The following is a 25971-nucleotide window of genomic DNA, read 5'->3' as shown; positions in this document are numbered from 1 at the left end:
CTAGTACCACAGAGGACTATTCTGCATAGCAGTCTCCAAGACACCAGTTAAGATACCAGCTTCAATAAAAATTCACCACATGGCAACTCTCTCAGTTTCAGGGTAAATGCACCTGTATTCCCCATCCTTGGTCCACTTGGTCCAGTAGGCCTCAGGACTCCAGCCATCAGGATTCTAGGTAGGGACCCTCATCCCACTCCCCTCTGACAGGGGTTTAAGGCTGCATAGCCCCCGCCATACACTGTGATATCCCCAGTAAGCCAGTCTGTTTAACAACCAGCACCTGTGAGTTGCTTTCTCTCCTAAGAAAATGACTGTTTTTACCAACAGTTAAAAGTTACCACACAGCTCTTTCTAAAGCAATCCTAATAATTCTTAAGGCAAAAAAGTAGTGCAGAGAAAACATACCCCCCCCCCCAAAAAAAAGTTCCTATACGCTTACTAAAAGCTGACCAGACATCACCCCTAACTCCAACATAAGGCTCGGGTCGGTGTCAGTCTTTCCAACCCTTCAGCAAGGGTTGGGGTCCCCTAAAACTCAAGGTCTTGTCAGTTTGCTGAATCAAAGGATGTCAGTTCAAGCTCAACCTTTGATACCAAAAGCCCTTTCTTCCTTCCCTCCTAGTCTCTGGGAAACCCAGCTCGAACCAGTACATGAAACCTCCCCAGGGGGTAGTATCTCTCTAGAGTTATGTACACTGGGGGGGGGGGGGGCGCACGGGGGCTCCAGTTTCCACATCTAGCCTCTGCCTCTTCTTGTTCTTCTGCTTTCTGGTGGTAAGGCTCAAAGTTATGAGGGGTGTTAGATGGCTCGAAAGAGCTGGGCTCCCAGGTGCAATAATTCTTGCTGTCCTGAGCTGGGGCTGGGGAACATATGGTGGCAATCCTAATACCCTGTATCATCCAGGGGGCTGCAGAACATGGCTGGGCCTTGGTTGAGGACACTGGACTGTCTCTGTGCCAGCAAGCAGCACATGCTGCAGAACACATCTGTACTGCCCCCAGGAATTGCTTCTGCATGTTCTAGTCTCTCTCTACAGTGTCTATTGACACTGCAACGCTGTCTTTGGTCACTGCAATGCTGTCTCTGGACAGCTGTCTGTCTCTTTCCCCTCTCCGATCTCAGATACAGCTTCCAGCACTCCGTTTTTTGTTTGTTTTTTTTCAATTTTTTGACAGAATCCACAATAAGGTCTGCGAACATTTCATCCCGCATTTTCTATTTCTTCCCCCCTCAGGTTTGCCAGCCTCCCAGCCATTGATAAAGGCTCTGTCCTTGAGGGTCTAGCCACGGGGGGAGGGGGGTAAGGGGGGGGCGGGCGAACTGGCCAGGATAAGGGGAAAACAAGCAGTTATTGTTGATATCCAAGAGAGGCTATGATCGCATTTTTTAAAGTGTATTTCTGATTTTTCCATCCTGAAGTTTTTCCCTGTTTGAGGGGGCCTCAGAGATGATAGGTCCTGTGTGCTAAACTGGGATTTTTGGACGATGTGTGCTAGTGGGTCCAAGACCGGGGTTTTAGGTTTGCAATATAACTCATTTGGTTTTGCAATTCTGCCATTGAAGCTGGTGGGTGTTGGGAATTATGTTCCCGGTCCATCTTTGCAATTTAGGTTATGCCTTGAAAGCTGTGGGTGTTCCTCGTTTGGCTTTGCAGTTTGGGCTGTTCCTTGGAAATGTGTATATAGGGTTAAAAAGGTTACTAGGGGCATCTGGAATTGAGCTGTATAGTAATTTCCTCTGCTTTCCCTTTAGGCTGTCCTGACGTTACACTGCATGACGTTACACTGAGGCAAGTGACTAGAAGGCAGAGAATGGCTCTATTCAAAAATGCAAAGGGCAGACCAGCAATATATGCCGTGAAGTTATTCATCAAGATAGTGCTTCCCAGAAGCACTGCAGGAGTGGAAGGGAATTGTGATCTCTGCCAGGGGCAATGACTGGGCAGCTATCCCGCAGAATGTCCAGACAAAAATTAAGCAATTTCTCAGTCTGAGGTTCTGGTTTATCTATCCTACAGACATGCTCAAAATGCAGAAAAAATTAAATGTGGTAGTACATTGATTGTTTGAAGACTTAACTACCCCCAGTCTCTCCGTGTAAGCCTGTGAAAAGCCATTAAGAGCTATATAGCTATGCTATCCCGAAGGTTAACTTCTTTTCCTGTACAAATGATTGTTTCAGTTCATACATACCTCAGCAGAGAGCAGTAGCCTTACTACCTTTATGGGCATGCAATGCCGATGTCTACCTCATGTAAACTGAGAACACTAACCAAACTTCTTTGCCTGTAACCACTCCACTGTCTCACTAAAACCCTTGAAGTTTGCACAACTGAATGTTTTCATTATTTGAATATGCTGTGAAAGAGAAGGAAATGGGGGGGGTGTAGAAGTTGAGGCTACACCATGCTGCCAGCTGCCGTTTGAGTTGAGGAAATGTTTTTTTTTGTTTTTTGGTTTTTTTTGGGGGGGGGAGGTAAGGCATTCACTGGAAAGATCAGATACAGGCAAGGAGAAGGAAGATAGGTAAATGGGTATGTGCCCTCCATGCTATGGCCTTGTAAACAGTTGATAGTTGGGGCGTTAGCATGAGACAGAAGCCATTTTCCTGACCAGTTCAGCTGCCATTTTGAAAAGGGGCATGGGGGGATGGAGGCTGAGCAAAGGGGGACAGTGCAGGCTAAGGGAAGGAGGGAGGCAGGGGTTGGAGCTGAAAATCTCCTAGCTCCATCCACCCAAAGTGGCTGCAGCTGTGGGGCACAAGGAACAGAAGTGGTACAGTATAATAAATTGTGATGATAGATACTTACGTGCCAAGGTTCCCTCAATAGGATCTGCCTCCTCAAGTCCTGGGCTAGGTTTCTGTTTGGGAATTGAGTTTGCTTCCTACATGGTGGCCCTCAGAGTCATGAGTCACAAAGAGATCTTGGCTTTCTGAGGAGAAGGGGACACTGCCGGCGGTTGTTGCAGGTTCCACAACCTCCTTGGTTTCAGTAGTGGTGTAACAGCATGCAATCCTGTCAGCTCCTCACAAAGAAGGTACAGGTTCTATTTCCACAGCCAGACTATTTTCTGGCATCCTTGGTTTAACGCTAGTTCTCCTGAGCTGTTTGTTATTTAATCCAGTGTTGGTCAGTGCCCCAGTTGTGACTCCTCGTGGGCACTGGTGAGCAGTGTTTGCAAACACATCTTTATTCAGGTGGCTGGCTCCCATAGCTTGTTGCATTGACGCTTCTCCATAGATGGCAAGGCAATCTAGGGTTCCAGCACAGTTGCATGTGGCTGTTCCAAGCATGTTGTAAAGACTGCTGGAATAATATTGCTGTAATTCCGACATACTGGAATCCAGAAGCAAACGGGCCAATCCTAGCTCCATGCCACCTTTTAAACAGGGGAAGGGCCATCCAGTCAGCTTGACCCCAGAGCAGTAGAGGGCACACAGGTAAACAACCAGATCAGTCATGGACACCCACAAAGAAATGCTGGACACCAGTTGGAGGATGCCAAAGGAGTGAGCCATAATATCATTATGTTCACACATACAACAGACCACGCTAACTTAATTCGCATCAAATTTAGTACTCTTAGAAAAAGGGCTGCAGAGATCACGGTAACTGTGGAGTTAGTGTCCTGTGATGGATTCCATCCAGTGTGTGCAGGTGTTTTCAGACCAGACCAACTCAAGTGAGTGCAGATTAATAACCCTTCCCCTAGTAGATAAATGCTTAGATTACCACAGTGTTTGTATGTACTTAAAGTAGGCAGTATCTGTGGTAACTGTGGTGATTGTCAAATGATGACTATGGGTATGTCTACACTGCAATAAAACACCCACGGCTGGCCCATGTCAGCTGCCTTGGGCTCGTGGGGCTGTAACACTGAAGTGTAGCTGGTCAAGCTCGGGATGGTAATTTTATAGCCCTGCAGCCTGAGCCCCATAAGCCTGAGTCAGCTAGCACAAGCCAGCCACTGAAATGTAGACATACCCTATGTTAAAAAAAAATCTTCTACTGGACACAGGTAGATGGGCATATTAGGTAAGGGGGAACATTATCACATTTTTTTACATCTCCACAGCAGTACAGAAATCCATCTGAGAGGAAATCTGTCTTCGCAGATGGGGAGGGGCATCCTTCGCTCCTTGGCCACTTCCAAAAGTGTAATAGTTTTGAAATAAGTTGCAATCCTCTCAGCTGAATAACCAGGAAGGTTTGTGGGACATATTCAGACCAGCAGTCACATAGATTACTTATTGTTGGATAGATTCCATAAGAAAAGCACTGTTTATACTCCATTTTTCTCTGAATACATAAGCTTAAGGGTTCCATACAAATATTAAAACCGGTATTTTATTTCTCTTTTGAGAATTTGAATTTATAATCCAAAAAGTTCCCTTGCTGCCGGAATCTAATGAACGGTACGAAATAGTTGTCCTTATATTTGGATTTCAGAACAAAATATCATTTCCCATTTGAAAATGCAATTTAGAAATGTGACTGAAGTTGATTCACCATCCACATTTCTTAACATAATTGTGTTAAATTTGAAAAATTACATCCAGAGTACAAACAATAGTTTTTTTCATTTTCACAAATTATTATGCATGTGTCTTTATGGATGTTTGAAGAGCGTCAGGGCATAAGCATTAAATCATATGTAAATTAATTTCTCTTAGCTACTTGGTCTCGGGAATGAGTTCAAAGCGTATAACAGCTGCAATCTGACTTTTGACAACTTCTTAATATGTTAAGAAATTTATACTACACTACAGACATTTGTTTCCTACAGGGTATTTAGTTGAAACGCTTCTAGTTAACTTGACCTAAAAATCAGAGGCACATTAAATGCTTAAATCCCAGTCCACTGTTTGCACTATTTTTATGCTAACAGTATCTGAAAGACAGTGTTCCCTGTGCTGAATTAAGTAAATGAGGTCTAAAGTGCTGCTTACCGACAAGCACTGAGTGATTTCCAAAGCAGTCCTGACAGTTCTTGTTTTAAATGGCATCCACAGTTTCCTCTCACAAAGGGACAAGATGCCAAACTCAGTGCTAGACTAGCCATAAATGAACCCTGTGAAGCTTACTCCATACGAAAGGTGAACTGCGGCTTTCTTGGGTCAGTCTACAGAGCCTGCAGAAGCAAGGCGCTCCGCCCAGGTCAACAGACTCAGGCTAGCAGGATTCACACTAGCACTCTAAAAATAGCTGTTTAGAAAGTGCTCTGAATTCGTGGCTTCAGAGCCCAAGCTACAACTTTATGTAGAGCGTATGAACATTTAGATAGCGCAGCGGTAACATACCAGTGTTAAAGATAGACCGTAATCATTCAGATAAATACGGGTGTCTCTACACAAGGATATTCAGAGGCTGTTAAGGGAATATGGGTATTTTTTTTCATGTTTCCTCTGACAAGGATAATACCGTGTTTTTTAAATTTTTGAGTTAGCCTCTGAGGCCTTAAACCCGGGGCGGGCAAACTATGGCCCACGGGCCAGATCCAGCCTGCGAGCCGTTTTAAGCTGGCTCGTGAGCTGCACCGTGTGGCTCGGCCCTGCTCCGGCCAGGGCGCTGGGTCGGGGGCCGCACCACACAGCTCCGCCCTGCTCCGGATCTCTGGCGGGGCCCTGGGTCTGGGGCCGCACCACGCAGCCTGCTTCACCGCACCACGCGGCCCTGCTCCAACCAGGGCGCTGGGTTAGGGGCCGCACCACCCCCACTCCAGCTGGGGCGCTGGGTCAGGGGCCGCACCACTTGGCTCAGCTCAGCTCTGACAAGGGCACTGGGTGGGGGGCTGCACCACGTGGCTTGGCTCTGCTCTGGCACTTTGGCCAGGGCGCTGGGTCAGGGGCCGCACCACTCAGCTCAGCCCCGCACCAGTGCTCCAGCCGGGGTGCAGTGTCGGTGCCGCACCACGCAGCTCCCAGAAGCCATGGCATGGCCCCGCTCTGGCTCCTACGCGCTCCAATAGGAGCTGCAGGAGCGGTGCTTGGGGAGGGGCAGCATGCAGAGACGCCTGGCCATGCCTCCACATAGGAGCTGGAGAAGGGACATGCCACTGCTTTCGGGAGCCACTTGAGGAAGCGCCACTCAGAGCCTGCACCCCTGAGCCTCTTCCCAAGCCTCAACCCCCTGCCTCAGCCCTGATCCCCCTCCCGCTCTCCAAACCCCTCGATCCCGGCCCAGAGCACATTCCTGCACCCCAAACCTCTCAACCCCAGCCCCACCCCAGAGCCCACACCCCCAACCAGAACCTGCACCCCTTCCCACATCCCTGCCCCAGTTCTGATCCCCCTTCCGCCCTCCGAACACCTCGGTCCTAGTCCAGAGCACCCTCCTACATCCCAAACTCCTCATTCCCAGCCCCATCCCAGAGCTTGCACCCCCTCCCACACCCCACCCCAATTTTGTAAGCATTCATGACCCGCCATACAATTTCTATTCCCTGATGTGGCCCTCAGGCCAAAACGTTTGCCCACCCCTGCCTTAACCACTCAGTAGCCTCCAAGACCTGATCCACAAGAACTCAGCTTGACTCTGAACTGGTTACTGAGATATCTGTATAGGCATACAATCAAACTATACTTGAGTCAAACAGGCTTAAGCATAGGGGGTGGGTACAGGGGATACCCCACATCTAAAGTTATACAGGAAATCTCTTCCTTTATATACACATTACATTTCATTTACTATACATTGTTTCACACGTTTTGGGACTGGCTTGGTTACTTGGTAGGAACAAATCCTTGTACTGCATGCTCTGTCCACACACTGTCCATGTACCAATTACTCTTGACCTTCCCAACTTACCCACTTTTATCATTTCCCTTGGTGTTCCCCTTTATCTTAGCTCGTACAGACATTCTGTTTCCAACATGCTGATCCATTTACCTCTCTAATGCTGTCTCCCAAGATGTGAGGCCTCACCCATATTCTAATTACTCATGTCATGCCAGGCCTACAATATTATTCTAGAAGTACCTGAAAAAGTTACCTATTTTCTAGTGCTGGATGGACAGCCCTGACCACCATAATCTTCCATGTATACATTCAGCCATTGGCATCTCCGCTTGGGATCTTGAAAAAAGGGGCCATTTAATGCCATAAGACAGTAATTGTAAATGTGGCAACACAGCATGGAAAGAGAGGCAGTCTGTAAGGCAGGATGGTCCAAAGTCATTTAGGGCTCTATAGTTCTAAAGCAACACCTTAAGCCCCTCCCAGAAGCCAAGAGGCAATCAGTGTAGCTCATGATGTACTGGTGTCATGCTTTCATTTAATATCCAAAATTGTCCTTTGTGCTTATTATTTTTTAAATACAGGCATAAGATAACATGCCTTCCACTTCAAACAGTTCACTTTGCTGACCAATGCTATCTGGTTTTAGTGACTATTTAAATCAGTGTTTCAACACCATTGCTCCTAACAACTGAATTTCTGAGGATACCTCATCTTTATTACCAACAAAGAGCAAATCGGGGATAGCTATCTTTACCATTACCTTCTGTAGTGAAGTCTGATGCAAAGAAGTGATTTTGCTTCTCTGTAACATTCTTATTCACCTTAACGGTTACCTTTAATTCCAGCAGCTCCAGTCGTTTTATCACAGACTTCAGTCTTCTGATAAGCTAAGGATTTTTTTTTTAATTCATTTTTGGTTTTGGCTATTTGCTTTTCAAAATCTCTCTTAACCATCCTAATTTCCATCTGCCATAGTTTATGTTCCTTTCTGTTGGCTTCAGATGGGCTGATTTTGTACTCTGCTTTTCAATAATGCGAGGGATTTGGGGTGAGGGCATATCTTCGGGCTATATTTTAATAAATTCCATGATAAGACTAATTATTTTAACTAATTATCTCATTGCTAATTTTTTTTTCTAACTTGATTACTCATTTTTTTTTTTACAAAAATCACCCTTCCCAAATTTTAGTTTCACAGAGAAAGCTTTTGATTTGATCCCTCCCAAGATGATGTGGAATTCAATTAAATCATGGGGTTTTTAGGCTACAAACTTCAAAGGGCAGGACCATCTCTTCATGCACATATGTACAGTGACTAGAATAACAGAACTTGATCCTGATTGGGACCCTGGGGTGCATGATTTCCCTTTACAAAAGCTGTGTTGACTCTTTGCCAACATACCATGTTCATCTACGTATCTGGTAAAACTGCTCTCAACTATAGTATCAACCAATTTGCTTGGTACCGAAGTTAGACTTACCGGACTATAATTGCCAGGATCACTTCTGGAGCCTTTTTAAAAAAAAAACAGTGTTACATTAGCTGTCCTCCAGTCATTTGGTACAGAGGCTGATTTAAGCGGTAGGTTACATACCAAAGTCAGTAGTTCTGCAATTTCTACTGCGGATTTATATTCACATATATTCTACTCCAGCGCTCTCTCCACTCTACAAGTCAACCTAAATCATTTATCCCTTATTTCAGCTTGCTGCTGTCAGCCTTGTTTAATCTAGCACGTTGCTGAAAATGGTAGGCTAGATGTGGTATTCATCTTCTTTCATGAGCAGAAAGAAAAGGAGGACTTGTGGCACCTTAGAGACTAACCAATTTATTAGAGCATAAGCTTTCGTGAGCTACAGCTCACTTCCTCAGATGCTGTAGCTCACGAAAGTTTATGCTCTAATAAATTGGTTAGTCTCTAAGGTGCCACAAGTACTCCTTTTCTTTTTGCGAATACAGACTAACACGGCTGTTACTCTGAAACCTTTCATGAGCAGAGGTTCTGTGGCAATACATAGCTCCTTACTTTAAACTGCACCAGTACCAAGTGTGCTCACTGAAAAGGTTCTGTCACGTTGCACTGGCTCATCAACATTAAAAGCTTCCAAAAGTAAATGTCTTTCCCTGCAATTTAAAATCTTATGTACTACCAACTATGTATTAGTAAGGTTTCAGAGTAGCAGCCGTGTTAGTCTGTATTCGCAAAAAGAAAAGGAGTACTTGTGGCACCTTAGAGACTAACCAATTTATTTGAGCATAAGCTTTCGTGAGCTACAGCTCACTTCAAAGGATTTCTTTTTATGTATTAGTAAATTCATGGTTTCTAATTCAGTATTTTATATATATATATATATGTGTGGGGATATTAAAATGGTGTAATATTGACATCTTGTGGCATAAGTCAGTCACTACATGAATCAATATTGCAAAAATAATGCTTATTCAAAACTCAGATTAGAAATACAAGTTTTATAATAGCCTGAGAGGTCAAGTTAAAACTTCTGATGTAGTACAGTTCATTATTTCAATCACAGAATAATTTAAACATTTGCATAAAATGAACTGTTTTGAAATTGTCTTATTGTCTTTTCCTTTACAGAGAAAAAAAATCTATTTTCTTTTACTATCCCACATTGTAATTCATTCTACCCTGGGGAGAGGGAGTAAGGCGGGGGAGGGGGGTGAAGGCGCACATGCCTACAATGTTCTGTATGATGCCAAGAAATTGCTATCTGTAGCTGTCATTTGACTCCACAGAGGAGAATAGAAAAGCAATGGTGCCATCATCAGGGAAGCACTCTCACAGGGAGTTAAAATTAGTGATATTTCTTTTCAAATCCATTTCTCCTTATTGGAATTTTCTCACTGCTTATTAATGTTTGCTGAAACAAATCCAAAGTGTCACAATATGAAATGACTTCGCAGAAGTGAGGAGAGGCCTATAACTGTTCATAAATATTTGTAAAATACTTTGGTATTCCTCAATAGAAGGGGAGAGGATTTTTAATTATTTTAACACTACTCTGTTTAATATCATCCATTTCTGGAACTTTTTGCCCCTCTTCTTTACTTGGAAAATATTAATTATTAAGATTAATTCTCTGTTGACATTCTTGGAACTGACGGTTAACCACTTGTGACAGGTATTCTGAAGAGCTCTTTCTTGGACTTCTAATGCTCAGCTGTGTATTATTGTGAACATGCACGTTTCTTGGCTTCCCCCACCCTTTCTTTTCTTCTTCTTTTTTCATTTTTTATATTCAGGCTTTTTAGCTGCCTCAGACTGTTCTTTATTTTTAGAGAGGGGAGGGGAGCATATTATACTAATGTTTGTGCTGCTAAGCATTATGTGAAGGGGGATTTTCATTTTGTGGTATTCTGCCTTCACAATGCATAAAACCACTGTACAACTGATCTGAACGCATTGGATATATGATTGTAGTAAATGAACAGAAAATGATCACTAATGAATTTGGAAAAAGAAAAGGAGTACTTGTGGCACCTTAGAGATTAACCAATTTATTTGAGCCTAAGCTTCGTGAGCTTTCACTCATCCAATGAAGTGAGCTGTAGCTCACGAAAGCTTAGGCTCAAATAAATTGGTTAGTCTCTAAGGTGCCACAAGTACGCCTTTTCTTTTTGCAAATACAGACTAACACAGCTGCTACTCTGAAACCAATGAATTTGGAGATCTTCTTGCTAAATACAAAAAGATTTGAATTTCCTATTCAAATAAAAAAATGCAACAACAAAACCCCACTTATTGTTTAGGGAGATGACACTAAGATGTTGCCACGCACATAGTGACATGGCTAAGAAAAAGACTCAAGTGAAATCTCACATTCAGAGATCAGCAACCTAGCCAACTACGTAACTGAAAAGAAGATCTGTTTAATGACTTGGTCCTGATCCTGCAAATCACTATGCACGTGCTTAATTTTACTCACATGCATACTTCCACTTCAATGAGAGGAAAGTTAAGCATGTCCTTAAGTGTTTGAAGGACTGGCTCCTCAGTCAGCAAGCTCTATAATTTGTCTGTAAAGCACTAGGCACACTTACGGTGATGTATAAAAACATTTTCAATTCAAGGATGTCCTCTTTGAAAAATCAGATTTATTTATTGCTTTTTGAATGCAAACTACCCAGGATAAGTGACAGACATGCTGTAGCTATTCTCTTTAAATTACACAGAAATCACTTCAGCTATCGAGACATTCAGCACTCTACTGTATTTCTCTAGGTGAAGTATTTCACTGGTGGGCATTAGTTGCCTTTTCCTATAGATATAGGTCTTGCATTTCTATATTGCATCATTTGTACAAACTGACAGCATCCTAGAAAGGGTAATAGGGAGACATGCAGAAAATGTTTGGCTTTGTTGTTGTTGTTTATTTGCCTAGTGCTCTTTCAGATGCTATAAAATAAATGAAGTAATAATGACTCAAAACAGTTGGTGACTGCTACAGAGGAGAAAAAAAGACACACACATACGCACAGAAAAGTTCTTGATGTTCTTATATGTCAAGTTTAGCTAATAAATGTTGCATAGGCTATACAAAGCGTGTGTAGAGGCAAGCACTCATGTGAGAGTCAGATAACCCAACTGTTCTTTCTATTTTCTCTGTCAAGCACTCAGGAGGACCCCAGCCACACACACACAAAACAGAAAACCTTAAACTGTGCAGAGCTCAGCAGCAAATAAGGTTACCTTCAATGCTGACATAGCACACAACTGTTCCCTCATTTTCAAATGGCAAATTCAGTTTGCTAGCCAGATGAGACAGACTGTGACACTGTACCAGTCTTTGGGTGCCCCCAGGTGGAGTGCCTAAAGATCAGCATTACCTTCTGTCTCAGCAATGTCCTTAGGAGAAGTCCTGCTGAGACAGACAATCCTCTGTTGTTCCAGAAGTTAATTATCAAACAGGGCTCAGGGTCAGCTCTGGGAGACACTCCCAGCTGGAGGTTAATTTAGTGCAGCTCAGAAGGAAGAGAATCAAGGGAGTTGGGTTAAGCAGAAGCCAGAAAGCTGTGGGGAATCACAGAAGTTGCCCTCGATGGTTTGCTCTATTTGTTGCATTGCTGAGATTATGGTTTGTAAACTATGTGGAAGGAACGTGCAGCTAGAGTCCTTTTACATGTTGGTGTCAATCCACAGCCCTGCCAAAAAAAATCCTGATAGTCTGGTAATCTTTGTAGAAATCCCCACCGGGGCCCTAACTCTACCTGCAGTGTAGTGGTCATTGTGAGTATGCTTTTCCTCTTTTATGTCCAGGATTACTGAGGGACATGTGCAGAAATTATGAGTAGGATGGAGAATCTTGGAGTTGCTTTCTCACATACTCTTCATGGCAAGTTGTGTTTCAGATATTTGTATGGGCTAAATCCTTATTTAACCCTTCACAATCTCACAACAAAAAGGAGTACTTGTGGCACCTTAGAGACTAACCAATTTATTTGAGCCTAAGCTTTCGTGAGCTTTCACTCATCCGATGAAGTGAGCTGTAGCTCATTTCATCGGTGTAGCTCACGAAAGCTTAGGCTCAAATAAATTGGTTAGTCTCTAAGGTGCCACTAGTACTCCTTTTCTTTTTGCGAACACAGACTAACACAGCTGCTCCTCTGAAATCTCACAACAGCAACCCATCTGACCACAAGACTTATTTAGTTATTTCCTCTACCAACCAGAACTTGTCCATTGCTTGCAACTTGTTCAGCATGCAGCAGCATCTTCTACACTTCCCCTTATTGTCTTGAGGAAGCACGAGAGCACATTACACTCACCTTAAGTTCTTTACCCGCACTGCCTACAAGAAGGCAGACAACTTTAAAAGTCAACAGGCTCCTTATACTGTCCCTTCACCTCAAAGCAGGCTTCAAAAAGTAATCTTCTATAATGGCTGTTGAAAACAAGTGTGCTGTCTACTTCCCCAATCCTGAAGTGGGGGAGGAGAGGCTCTCAAAAAAAAGATTATCTGTCGTGAGTTTGGAGAATTTTTTTCCCCGCCACTGGTTTGTGTATGGAAGGGGAGCATTTAGCCCTTTGAAATTAGCCTTGCCTTGTTATATGTGATTTACTTTCCATATGACTATGGCCTGATTCTCCATTGAGTTACATTAGGTGTATGTCAGTGTGACTCCTTGAGGTAAGAGTCACACCAGCAGGAAACTGCTGAAGAATCAGGCCCAATAAACTACAATTACAAATACTGCACTACATTTACCCACTTGCAGTATTTGAACTTATTTCCTTTTTTAATACTAAGCATTTGGTAATCATAAGTTTTCCAGAAGTTCCCACCTGAAATTCCCAGCCAATCGAAAATTACATAATGACTGCAAAAAAAACCCAACAACAACCCACAACAGAAAGTTACACAGACTTCTGAAATACTTGGTGTTGACTACAACCAGAGGTTTTGTTCTGAAAAGTATCTTATAGTTTTCAGTGTTGTATTGTACTGTATATCCCTGCACTGGATAAGGCTTTATATTCCTATACAGTTGTTGTGTTCTATCGTACTTAGAATAGTCATTAGAAGCCAAAAGGATCAGTACAGAAATGAAAGCCATTGCAAAAATGTGTATCTGTAAGAATGCACTCACCAGGCTGTTCATTTTTGAAGATGATGAGCCTGCTCTCTGCTTCCGCAAGCTATGAAGATCTTCTGTGTTTCCGTCCTTTGGTTTTAAGATCATCCTGCTGCTTCCAGCATTGCCTTCTGAAGAGGATCTCAGGCGCTTCTCTATGACTCTGCCTTCTCGGTAAGGGCTGAAGCTACTGGCAAGATTAACTATAATAGAGAAGAAATCAGTATTTACATGCAGCTATTTACAAAAATATTTTCTTTGGAAAAAAGTCACATTGCTTCAAACACTTATGCTGAGTGGCAGCTATTCAACTATTTACTATAGAGCTGTACTGTTTGTCTGTACCTGTAAGTATGCAAAATTGTCAGGCCAAGACTAGGCCACCAGCCTACGAGGCTTTACCCAAGGGTCTAGTTCTGTATGTCCAGCCAGTGGAACAGTCCACAATTTCCCAAGGTGCAGAAGTCCCTTCACCCCTTCTCTGTTTAATTCTTAGCATGTTAGGGCACTGCTGTGCTCAACTGCTGCACGCCCCCGCCTCCCCCTCTGCAGGAACTATTACCAGTTAATCCACTGGTGCAGAGAACCTAACTGGCTTCCACTGTTCTCCAGGGCAGGCTCGGGTGTCAACAGTCCACAGCCCCCAGCAGGCTTCTAAGGGTTCCAGGCAAACATGACTTGTAATGTCACGCCCTACACACTTGCCTGCATGGTGGGAAGGCACTCGTTTCAGGACTGGAGCTTCATTTAATAGCACTGCATGAGGCCTAGACATTCTGGGCTGGGCCTCCACCCTACTTTCCCACTTCTGCTCCACACCTGTCCAAACCAAAGCAAGATAACCTGGCACCCACCTTCATCTGTTCTGCCGCTGGGAAACTGAATCCCAGCTCCCAGCCCCAGATAAATGAATATGTTGGGTAGGAGGAGAAGGATTAGATTTTCAGGCATGTGGAAGCAGGGGAGGGATTTTAAAGATGGGAGAAGCACAATAGCACAGAAAACCTTGTGGTTCTATCAAACTCTCCCTCCTTTTCTTATTGCAGAATGGGCTGATGTTAGTCCAAGATTTTTTTTTAATATATCTTTGTTAATATGTAAGTATATACACTTGCCATATTGGATCATGCAATCAATTTGTAGTCTAGTCTGATACTCCATCTACAACAAAGCATTACAAGTAAAATGATGAATGCCAAGCAAAACACATTTCCTTTGAATTTTGTTTAATCCACATACATGTTTTGTATTGATCTTAGATTTTACAAGTACTGTTCTAGAGGGACACAGTGAACACTAAAAAAAAAATCACACATTACTGTTTTTACCTCCTCACGTAATACACACAATGTAAAATTACTGTATTTGAAATATGTTTCTCTATTTGTCCCATTTAATGTGTATATTTGACAGCATCCTGCACATAGTTAGTTTCACTTTTTCCCTTGAATAGTCAGCCAATTTCTTATTTTAAATGAGTTTTTCATTTCACACCAACAAAGGAAGAGAAATAACTTTTTTTTTTTTACTGTTGTTTTTCAACAGGAAAGTGAGATGGTAAAATCACAACAACAAAAAGACAAAAGTCTTCATTGCAGCGTTAGCTCATGGTATAACTTGAGTGCTGCCCCTAACGTAACTCCTTTGCACACACATAAATCTCCGGCTTGGTTTAAGCCGTGCTTTAAACTCACCTGTCATGGAGTATGCGGGTGGAAGCTCAAGTGCTGCTGGCACTGGTGCGAGTGCTCCACTGAGGACTCAGTTACTCTGTGCTACTCATACAAACTATCTGGGCAACTCAAGTATTGTTTGGCAGTGTGACCTCTCTCCTCGAGCGAAGCTAACTCGAGAGGAGTTAACTTGGGCTAACACTGCAGTGAAGACAAGCTCAATGAGACACAGGACAGAAGTAGTACCTAGAAGTTTTTAAATCATCTATGTAAACTGACTAGACTACCAAACTGAAGATGTGCCCTCCGACAAAAACTAGTCTGTTGCCTATTTTAGGCTGACAATGTCATTCATCTGATAACTATCATCATACAGTGCCTGAGGTTCCAAAGTGCTGGAACATGTGCAGAAATTCCTATACACCAGGGATAGCCAAAAGGCAGACCATGGGCCAAATCCGGACCATCAGGTGCTTTTGAATGGGCCCCAAAATATCTTTTTATTTACTTATCATTATTGTTATTTTTTATTATATTTTTCTGGAGTCTGGACCTTGACTATACCTTGACCAAGAAATCTGGACTTTGACAAAAAATAATGGACTAACCCTGCTATGCACAAACCCAATTTGCATACACAGTTAAGTGCCCAAGCTAATAGGTATTTGTGCACTCCTAGGAAATGGCATGCAGTCTTTTGAAAATTTTAACAATACATACAACAAATGCAGTTTTGCCAAGTCTCTCGAATTTCCTGTGAATAACGTGACTTTGGCTCATGCTGCAAGCAGTCTCATGATGATGCAGCCTTCATGTTACTTTGGGAAAGCAAAACATGGGCACAATATATCCCCATGCATGCCCTGGAGTCTAGAGAATGGTGTATTTAACTGCAGGACCAGAGACTATACATTCTAAACCGAGATTTTCCACTGATGGCTGTTAATATTTCTGGTACTTCACAATCCTGATTATGAGCCAGTCTCATACGCCAACCTTGGAGGGTAATTATTATTCACCTATTTCACCAATAAGGTAACTGAAAGCTTGCACAAGGTCACTTTAGGCAGAGAAGGCAATATAATTGAAGCCTTTAACAAAAGCAAGTCTTAGCCATTTTATTTCACAATCTTTCAAAATATGGAGTCTTTCAATATGCAAAATTAGGCACTTCTGTAACTCACACTAACACAATGCGGCCCCATGTCACTCTCTCACAGTTAGACTACACTTATGGTGCATCTATACTGGAACAAAACACCTGCACTTGGCCCGGGTCAGCTGATTGGCCCGGTTCAGGCTGTGGGGCTAAAAATTGCAGCATAGACATTTGGGCTCAGGCTGGAGCCCAGGTTCTTAAACGTGGTGAGAACGGTTGGTCTCAGAGTCTGAACGTCTACATTGCGATTTTTAGCCTTGCAGGCCAAGCCCCGCAAGCCTCAATCAGTTGAACCAGGCTCTGAGACTCGGTGCCCCAGGTTTTTTTACTGCAGTGTAAACATACCCCTAGAGCTGTTGACTCTGCTATACTTCATCCTAAAAGATGTGATTCTTCAGCTCAAGTACCACACGGTCATGCTTTTACAGTCAGTGATCTGCGGTTCCTTGCCTCCAGATGACCCAAACAGGGGCACTGTTACATTTGGCTATGCCATTTGCAACGACTAGACCACTGCCTGCTCCCACAGCCAGGAACAGAAACCACGAATCCTGATGAACTAGTGTTCTATGGCTGTCTCCAGTATTGCCAACCTCAACAGATCAAAAATCATAAGACCCCCCAGACACGTCTCCCAAAATCAAGAGATTCATTGGCCAAAATTACTTTACTCATAAATTTGCAAGAGTTGGCAACTCTATCATCATCACACACATTGAGAGTGGACCGAGTAAGCTAAAAATCAGAAGACAGATAAAAAACATGTATTTAATCTTTCAAAAACAAAAGCACAAGTTTGGCTCTTTTTTACTTTTTGGGTTAACAATACTGCAAATGTGTAAAGCTATTTTACAATTTTGAACACCTTTTTCAAGAGAATCAAGGCAAAAATCCACATGACCTACCTTTAGAGTGATGTGTTTTAAAGGATCGGGATTCAAAGGAGGAGGGAATAATCTTCGATTCTGTTACAGGAATTGTTTCTCTAATGCACTCAGATAACGTTATTTCATGTTGGTCCCCACATAATCCACTTGCCTTTGGAGAGCATTCCACCGTTTTTTCTCCATGATGTAACGCACAAGTTTTTAACTGTGCATCTGCTGAGTTAATTTCTCCTATGTGCCCAGCTTCTTTAACAGGAAGTTCAGTGGCTTGCAATAATACTTGTGTTTGATTAGCAGCAGTATTTTTAGGTAAGGTATTTGATTCTGTACTACAAAAGCTTGTATGATTCACAGGAGATATAACAGCAGACAGGGAAGTACTTTCGACATGATCTATTTTCCTCACATAAGCAACAACAGGACTGAGGAAAATTTGAGAGGTAGAGGTATTATTGTCAAAGTTCTCTGTGTGTGGTGCCGTGTTTCCACTACTGGGCACCACGTCAACTTCTGAGAAAGACTCTTCGGTCAAGGTTAAAAATTCTGAAGGGGTCTGGACTGTGGTGAGGTCTGCAGAAAGTTGTGGTGATTGCAATGAACTTCCTGCACATTCTGTTATCTCAGCAGAACATGATGGAGAGGATTTTACTGTTACAGGGTCGCTTTCAACATATGGTTTAATCTCCAACAAGCATCCAGACTGTTGTACACAGGAAACTGACTGGCTCTGGGGGACTGGCTTTGAAAACCTGTAGTGTGATGAGAAAGATTTCGGGAGAAGTTTCCGTGAGGATTCCTTAATAGATTGTCTACTTTGCTCCTCTATAAAGCCAGAGTCATCGCCCTCATTTTTTCCAGAACGTATGCAATTTATAAAGACATTCTTATTAGTTGATGGCTCTTTCCCCTTTTCAAAGTCCTCCGTCAAAGATCTTGTTATCTTCTTGCTCCGTGAACTGCCAAAACCAACTGAATGCCTTCCTCTGCTTTTAACATGTTCTTCCAAGCTCGGTTTTTGGAAATTGTTGAGAGTTGACTGAACACCATTTGAAATACTTACATTCTGGCTTGCCAATTCAGACTTCTGTTCACTCCCCTTCTTGTTGTGGAAGCTGATGGAAGGAGTGCGGAATATGCTCCTTCGCTTGCCTGTACTACCTGAGCTTGAGTTGGTGCTGGAGGGAGAGGAGCTATGAACACCGACAGTATTAATGGAGGAGGGTGAGGAAGGAAGTGAGTCATGTCTTCGACTAATACTTCTCCTGAATATTGGCAGTCGAGACACAAGAGTCGAACGTCTTGATCCTGAGTCCCCCATCAGGACCTGAAGTGTTCGGGACTCTAGACAGCCAAGACACCAATCTGGGGTGAGGAGGGAAAAAAAAGATATGTTTTATTACGTCAACCTAAATCTTTGGGCAGGCACATTTTTAAATCAATCTGAAGATATGAAAATGTGAATGACATTTTTTATTATAAAAGTCCATTTTAAATACAACTGGAAGTTGATGCATTTATTTTATTCATGGCACTTAGACTAACAATATACAGTTCAACATGCAGTTCTGAAACTCTGGCAATCGAGCAAAAGATTAGGATAAATAGTATCAAATAAATAGTATCAATAGTATCCTGAAGGACGACCCATCACTCTCACAAATCCTTGCCTACAGACAGCTCCTCAACCTGAAGCAAATACTCACAAGCAACCACACAATAGAACCACTAACCCAGGAACCTATCCTTGCAACAAAGCCCGTTGCCAACTGTGTCCACATATCTATTCAGGGGACACCATCATAGGGCCTAATCACATCAGCCACACTATCAGAGGCTCGTTCACCTGCACATCTACCAATGTGATAGATGCCATCATGGGCCAGCAATGCCCCTCTGCCACGTACATTGGCCAAACTGGACAGTCTCTACGTAAAAGAATAAATGGACACAAATCAGACGTCAAGAATTATAACATTCATAAACCAGTCGGAGAACACTTCAATCTCTCTGGTCACTCGATTACAGACCTAAAGGTCGCAATATTACAACAAAAAGACTTCAGAAACAGACTCCAACAAGAGACTGCTGAATTGGAATTAATTTGCAAACTGGAGACAATTAACTTAGGCTTGAATAGAGACTGGGAGTGGATGTGTCATTACACAAAGTAAAACTATTTCCCCACGTTTATTTCCTCCCCACCCCCACCGCTCCTCAGACGTTCCTGTTAACTGCTGGAAATGGCCCACCTTGATTATCACTACAAAAGGTTTTCTCGCCACCCCCCCCCCCGCTCTCCTGCAGGTAATAGCTCATCTTGATCACTCTCCTTACAGTGTGTATGATAACACCTATTTTTTCATGTTCTGTGTGTATACAAATCTCCTCACTGTATTTTCCACTGAACGCATCCGATGAAGTGAGCTGTAGCTCACGAAAGCTTATGCTCAAATAAATTGGTTAGTCTCTAAGGTGCCACTAGTACTCCTTTTCTTTTTGCGAATACAGACTAACACGGCTGTTACTCTGAAAAGTATCAAATACCGTAGATATTTTTTAATACTCTGCCCAAACATTATTTGTTCCTATCACTTTTGCACCATGTCTACTTCTAGATTATAAACTCTCTGGGAAAAGGATCATGTCTTCTCTGTGGTCTATGAGGGGGCCAAGCATTCTTTTGGCCACCTACAATCTGTAATTTTCAATGGAAACAAAAGAAGTTAAGTGCCCAGTTCACACTAAAGTTCAGTGCGGACTTGGTGCCTAATTCCCTTGGGTTCCTTTGAAAATGAAGGCAAAACTACACCAACTATAAGCTATATGAATAATCTCACAGGAGGGGAAACACCAGATCTCGAGTCAAACAACTTCACGCTCTAACATTACATTCTTCCTAGGCCCTTTTCTAGTCTAGTTTTGTATGGTTAAATATTTATGATTATATTTCTGCATTTATATTCTACAGATTTCCTTTTAATGTTTTACTGAACTCACTTTTGCAAATTACCATTCGACTTTATATTAAATTACCTTCAAAATTAATAAAAACAATTTTAAGCCAAAAGTGACACCCTGCGATTTTTAGAAATATCTCTGACCTAATGAACAGAAGCAGATCCCGATCAGGAAAGCAGCTGGACTTCAGGAAAATGCAGCTGCAATATAAATATAGGAAGCGTTGTACTATGGATCAGATCCACAAACAGAAAAATAGTGACACAGGTCACATGGCTATAAGAACAAGCAAGGCTGTAGATCTGACTTTTAGATGAGACTTCAGCTGGAGTTAGGAGCATTCAGCAGCTTTTTAAAAACTCAGGCAATGTATCTTAATTGTTCTCCATGTCCACTGAGGGAAGGACAAGAACTAATGGGATTAGTCTGCAGCAAGGCTGATTTAGTTTAGATATTAGAAGAAACTTTCTAACTTGAAGGGTAATAAGTTCTGGAATACGCTTCCCAGAAAGGTTGTGGAATACGCATCGTTGCGGGGTTTTAAGAACAAGTTGGACAAACACCTATCAGGGATGGTCTACATTTACTTGGTCCTGCCTCAGCACAGAGGGCTGCACTTGATGGCCACTTGAGGTGCCTTCCAGCTCTACATTTCTATGATCCATACAAATTTCTAGATCAAACTGGAAGAAAAAAAGTAAGGAAGTAAAATTAATTATATTGCCCAAATGCCCTAAAGAAATGCAGTGAGAAGAAAACACATTAAGTGAATAGGCATGAGCAACATGAAAAAAAAATCAAGGAATAGCAAAACTAAACCAGAAAAAGGTATGTCATACAATAGAAAGAGAATGAATAACAACAAAATAAGTTCATGGAATCTTCTTTGATGACTAGTCTTTGTATTATACTTTCTGCTCCAGCAGAAAAGAGTTGGTAAGGTCACAGTCTGTGTGTGTACACCTAAGCAGACACAATATCAGGATTCACAAAGACCAGAAATCAATAAAGCAATTTTGAAGTTTAAGATGAAAGCCGCATCCTAGGAATGATAGCTAATCTCTCTTCTTTCTTTTTTTTAAAATTACATTTGATGACAACATAAGAGTTTGAGGTGGATAGTACTGAGGTTTCAGCTAAAATCAAAACACAAATTTGAATATAATTCTTACTGGAGAGGATTAAGCTATTTTAAAAGGGCTACAGAAAATCAAATGCAAAAAAGTATTTTTGTACATTATTATATAGTATCACTTAAGGCCAGGTTACACTGTAGTGTTTCTGTTACTGAGTAAGAATGAGAGATACATAGGAAATTCAGAGATTATGCAGCTATTTGCTTATATTTGAAGTATTCACAGTAATTCACTCTGTCCTGCTTAACCACTTTGCATACTGTTGTCTTCTCCAGAAATACAGAGACAGTATCTAGAGAACAAAATGAGCTTATTTCTTCCAACTGACCTGTGCTCATTAGGCTCAGCTTTACCAGCTGGGCACAATAATTGATAACCATTGCTGGAGGCATTGTAATCTTTCATGGGGTCTATGCATGCTGTTCCTCCCCACCCCTTATAGGAAGAATACAGAAAGGCTGTCGACACTGATTTTTGCTCAGGATGGCAATAGAATTGCTGACATGTAAAATACAAACTAAATCATAACATACAGGTTTCCCAGACACACAGTGATTGACTACAGATCCAACTTCATAAACAATTTTACTACAGCTCTCCAACCAAACACACATTCTCTCTCTCACCCTCTCTCTGTCTCTAGTCTACATACACATATACTGTGGCCATATCGTTCCTCCATGCTGCCTTACAGCATGGCACAGAGTGTCAGTGGCTCTGCCTCTGTTTTCCTCCTGGTCTCCAGCTGACCCACCCATCCTCCTCCATTTTCCAACTCAAGATCACTTAGCCTTACAGCAAAGTCACGCCCGTTCCAACCTTTCCAAGGTACTCAAAGTCCAAACTAAAGGCACAAAAACACACTCTCTTCCACCCCTCCTGGGCTGAATCCTCAGCAGACTCTTCACTCCACCCAGGCTCTGCAAAGGAAGGAGAAAGTTAATGCTGATATGCCACCTGGACTGGTGCAAGCCTACGTCTGATAGAAGCAATCTTTCTCACTTCCCATCCCAGCCAGCCTACTCGCCCATGAGAGCTGAAAGTAGTCTATCCCTCCCAGCCAGGGACCAAGAAGCTGTGCTTTTCCTTTCGAGCTCCCCTTTTGAAGCCTGACATCTACTTCAGGTGTTGTGGGGTGAAGCCCTGGCAGCTCAACTCATTCCTGACTCATGTGGGGTTTGTACATCCCTAGGACAATGTATATTACATACAACATCCACTCATGGCACATCCCCGGCATAATTGCTGCCATCTCTCCTCATCCCCTCCCATTCTCCATTTATTGGAGGAGAGGTGGTATATTTGGAAAGCAACATTGATTAGTAGCTGCCTGGGGCCTGGTCACATGCTCTCAAATTTTGCTGTAGCAGTGAAGAGATGATTGGGCCAATAGGCTGCTGCTTGAGCTTGGACTTCTCCTGCCCCTAATGGCATTAGTGACTGCTGCAGGAGCAGGGGGAAAGGTGACCAAAACTGAAGATGCCAGTACACAGTGAAGGAGTGGTGTGGGTCAGAGCGCTTTCCCTGTTGCCCTCAGGGAAACTTCTCTGCCTTGTGTGCCCCCCCAGCTTTAGTAAACACTGCCTGAGATGAGATGCCAGGTGGGATATGGACATAAAATCTGTGTATAGCAGATTTTATCGTATACCTCGCGGTGCGGGAAGGAGGGGGAAAGAGATGAATTGCCAGGGAAAACTGAAAGAAACTAATTGTTTCCTTGGCTTTACTACTCTCAGACCAGGGAGGAACCTACCAAATAGAGTCCTTCTGGGAGACCCTCTGCTATTCCTAACCACGCTCGGTAAATAACTGAGAAATTGGAAGACCTGGAAGCTACCACTTTGCTTCAATTGTTTCCTGCTGTGAAAGAGTTGCAGGGAAAGGGGTTATTCCTTTGCCTCTAGGATGTTAAAAAATAATGCACTGGAATGGGTTACCTAGAGAGGTGGTGGAATCTCCATCCTTAGAAGTTTTAAGGCCCACCTTGACAAAGTCATGGCTGGGATGATTTAGTTGGTGTTGGTCCTGCTTTGAGCAGGGGGTTGGACTAGATGACCTCCTCAGGTCTCTTCCAACCCTAATCTTCTATGATTCTATGAATACCCCATCAGAAACTCTAATTGAAAGCAAAGAAATGGTGAGCATTAAGTAATAGTATATGAAAGCTAAATTAGCCAATCACTATCCCTAGTTTTGGCCAAAGAAATCAGTTTCACTGTAAGAGCACTGAACATTTAGAAAATAATAACAAGCATATACAGTTACTAGTTGTTTGTATCCTGAAACAGGCAGCTATAAAAAAAATAATATATAGCAAATGGAGGAAAGGGAAGTTGCTAGTAATGCATATAAATCAGAAGCTAGGAACTGTAGAAAAGTGGTAAGAGAAGCAAAGGGACACAAGGAGAAATCTATGGCCAGCAGAGCTAAGGATAATAAGAAGGAGGCTTTTTTTTGTTTGTTTTTTAAAAGTATATTAGGAACAAAATGAATCCTGACAATGGCATTGGTCCGTTACTTGATGGAAATTGCAAATTATCAATAATGCAGAAAAGACAGAAGTGTTAACAGTGACAGTAATTAATCATTGGAACATTTTATCAATGGTTTTACCAGAGATTCTCCACCACTGACGTTTTTTAAATCAAGATTGAATGTTTTTTTTCCAAAGAATCTGTTCTAGGAATTATTTTGGGGAAGTTCTATGGCCTGTTTAATACAGGAGGTCAGACTAGATGATCACAGTGGTCCATTCTGGCCTTGGAATCTATGAATCTACATTTAAACATTATTGGTTATAGTGATGATTTTACAGGTATCTGAAAGCAAATTTCAAATTGATTTCAGTTCACAGTCATGCTAAATTTTTTCTTGAATTTTGCTGTTTGTTCAGTGGGATTATGAGTTGCCACACATGTTCTACCATTAAAAAAAACGTGAGATAGTCTCTTTTATATTGGACACCTAATCTTCACTTTCAGCATAAATATTGGCATCTGCCATTTTACAACAAAGGAACTTGATGAAATACAATTCATGTACATACCTCTCCCACACCGAACAGCAGATTGTCCATATCAAATCCCCTCACCCCAAGTAACATTGCTCCTTGTGCAGCCCCAAAATACAGCAACTTAAAAGCTATTAAAGAAACACACACCACACAGAAAAGGTAACTTTGTCAGATAGTTTAAAGTGTATCGTGGAATTTCAGGTGTGTTCTAATGGGCTGCTTATCAGATAAACAAACCAGAATAATTCTAAGAGTCAGTCTTACAAATTCAAACTATGATCTGAATGTGAGGATTCATGCACTTTTTCTTTAAAACTTCAGTAAGAAGCCAGGCAGGTGAGGGGCTAGGGAAGAGTCTAGTCAGAAACTCTACAGAGGGGCAAATTAACTTTGAGAATACCGTCTTACTTTAAAAAACAAGTTCCTTGTTCGGAAGGAAAAGGAGAACTAATTCTTAACCATTACCACATCAAATTGGCAGCCCTGCAGTATTTTTTCTGCCTAGTATTCCACATGGGCGCAGGAGTCTGCCCACATAGAACAACTTGTTTGATCAGAGCTTAAACTAACTGGGACCCAAACTATGTGGTGTTTGTCATAGATTGTTTTTTAATTGTCCCTTAAAAAAAAACCAAAAAACGCACTAGGCTTTTTTCTTACATTTCAAAAGCTGTTTGTGTTTTACTAAAGACAATTTATTATGGAATCAACTCTAATCTCATTAATTCTATTGTTCTCAGAAAAATGTTAACGATACCCAAACTATTAATAAAAAGAAAAGGGGTACTCGTGGCACCTTAGAGACTAACAAATTTATTTGAGCATAAGCTTTCGTGAGCTACAGCTCACTTCATCGGATGCATCACGAAAGCTCATGCTCAAATAAATTTGTTAGTCTCTAAGGTGCCACAAGTCCTCCTTTTCTTTTTGCAGATACAGACTAACACGGCTGCTACTCTGCAAACTATTAATGTAACACATCTAATTCTTAACATTATTTTTAACGGTACTATTATGTATTGGTACAATTGAAGTGTATTTGTTAAACACATTAATTGCTGTGCTATGATTTTATAAAACTGATTTTGGACAACATTTTCAACAAAGCTTCCATGTTGCTGTTTTTAAGGTGCTATCAATATAGACAATAGAAACACATGCCAAAGAAAATACAAATAAAATATTTGAAAACCACATTGAATTTCAGAGCAGGATTATTGGGGGATTATCTAATTATCTGCTCTTCCTCATGCACTTGGATGGAGCTCAGAACTACATGGCCCTATGACAAAACCAGTGCAAATGCAAAGGAGAAAAAGTGAACAATAGGTTTTCCCTCTTAGAGAGGCAAAGTCAGTGAGGTAATTGCTTTTACTGGACCAATTTCTCTTTGTGAAAGAGAAAAGCTTTCAAGTTTACACAGAGCTCCCTGTAAGCTAAAAAGCCTGTCTCTCTTTCACCAACAGAAGATGGTGCAATAAAAGATATTACTTCACCTACCTTGTCTCTCACGTAATCTGGGACCAACGCAGCACTTATTATTCCAGCACACAGAGAGCCATAAGGACTCTACCCAACCAACCAATGGCTTGTCGACACAGGGCATTCGTCTGCACCAGAGGGATGTAAATTCCAGTGTTCACTAGCGTGTTGCACACTAACTGGCCCCTGTGGACGCTGTGGGCACACCCTAAAAGGTCCCTAGTGCACATTAAGGTAGTCCCAAAACAGTACTACATTAACGTGCAGCAGGGAATTTTTAGTGTGTGCCAGCAGAGTCTGCACAGGCTAGCTAATGTACAACACA

The 25971-nt window shown here is 42.1% G+C and overlaps 1 protein-coding gene across 9 annotated transcripts in view; it reads right to left on the bottom strand.

Annotated features, from left to right (window-relative positions):
• The window catches only part of CCSER1 (coiled-coil serine rich protein 1), a 1062049-nt gene that overhangs the window by 931691 nt on the left and 104387 nt on the right, over positions 1 to 25971 (bottom strand). For 8 of the 9 annotated variants that reach the window (XM_073340691.1, XM_073340694.1, XM_073340695.1 and 5 more), the window contains exons 2-3: positions 17076 to 18419; positions 13354 to 13541 (exon numbers count right to left, since the gene is read on the bottom strand). In XM_073340691.1, coding sequence (XP_073196792.1) covers positions 13354 to 13541; positions 17076 to 18375 — 1488 coding nt within the window. In that variant the 5' untranslated portion in view covers positions 18376 to 18419. Of the gene's footprint in view, positions 1 to 13353; positions 13542 to 17075; positions 18420 to 21947; positions 22062 to 25971 lie in introns of those variants that run through there. The other variant, XM_073340692.1, reaches the window with a different exon arrangement.

Source organism: Lepidochelys kempii, chromosome 4 (genome assembly GCF_965140265.1).
Source record: "Lepidochelys kempii isolate rLepKem1 chromosome 4, rLepKem1.hap2, whole genome shotgun sequence".
Classification (NCBI taxonomy): domain Eukaryota; kingdom Metazoa; phylum Chordata; order Testudines; family Cheloniidae; genus Lepidochelys; species Lepidochelys kempii.
The sequence above is the reverse complement of the archived record's forward strand: the minus strand, read 5'-3'. Positions and strand labels throughout refer to the sequence as shown.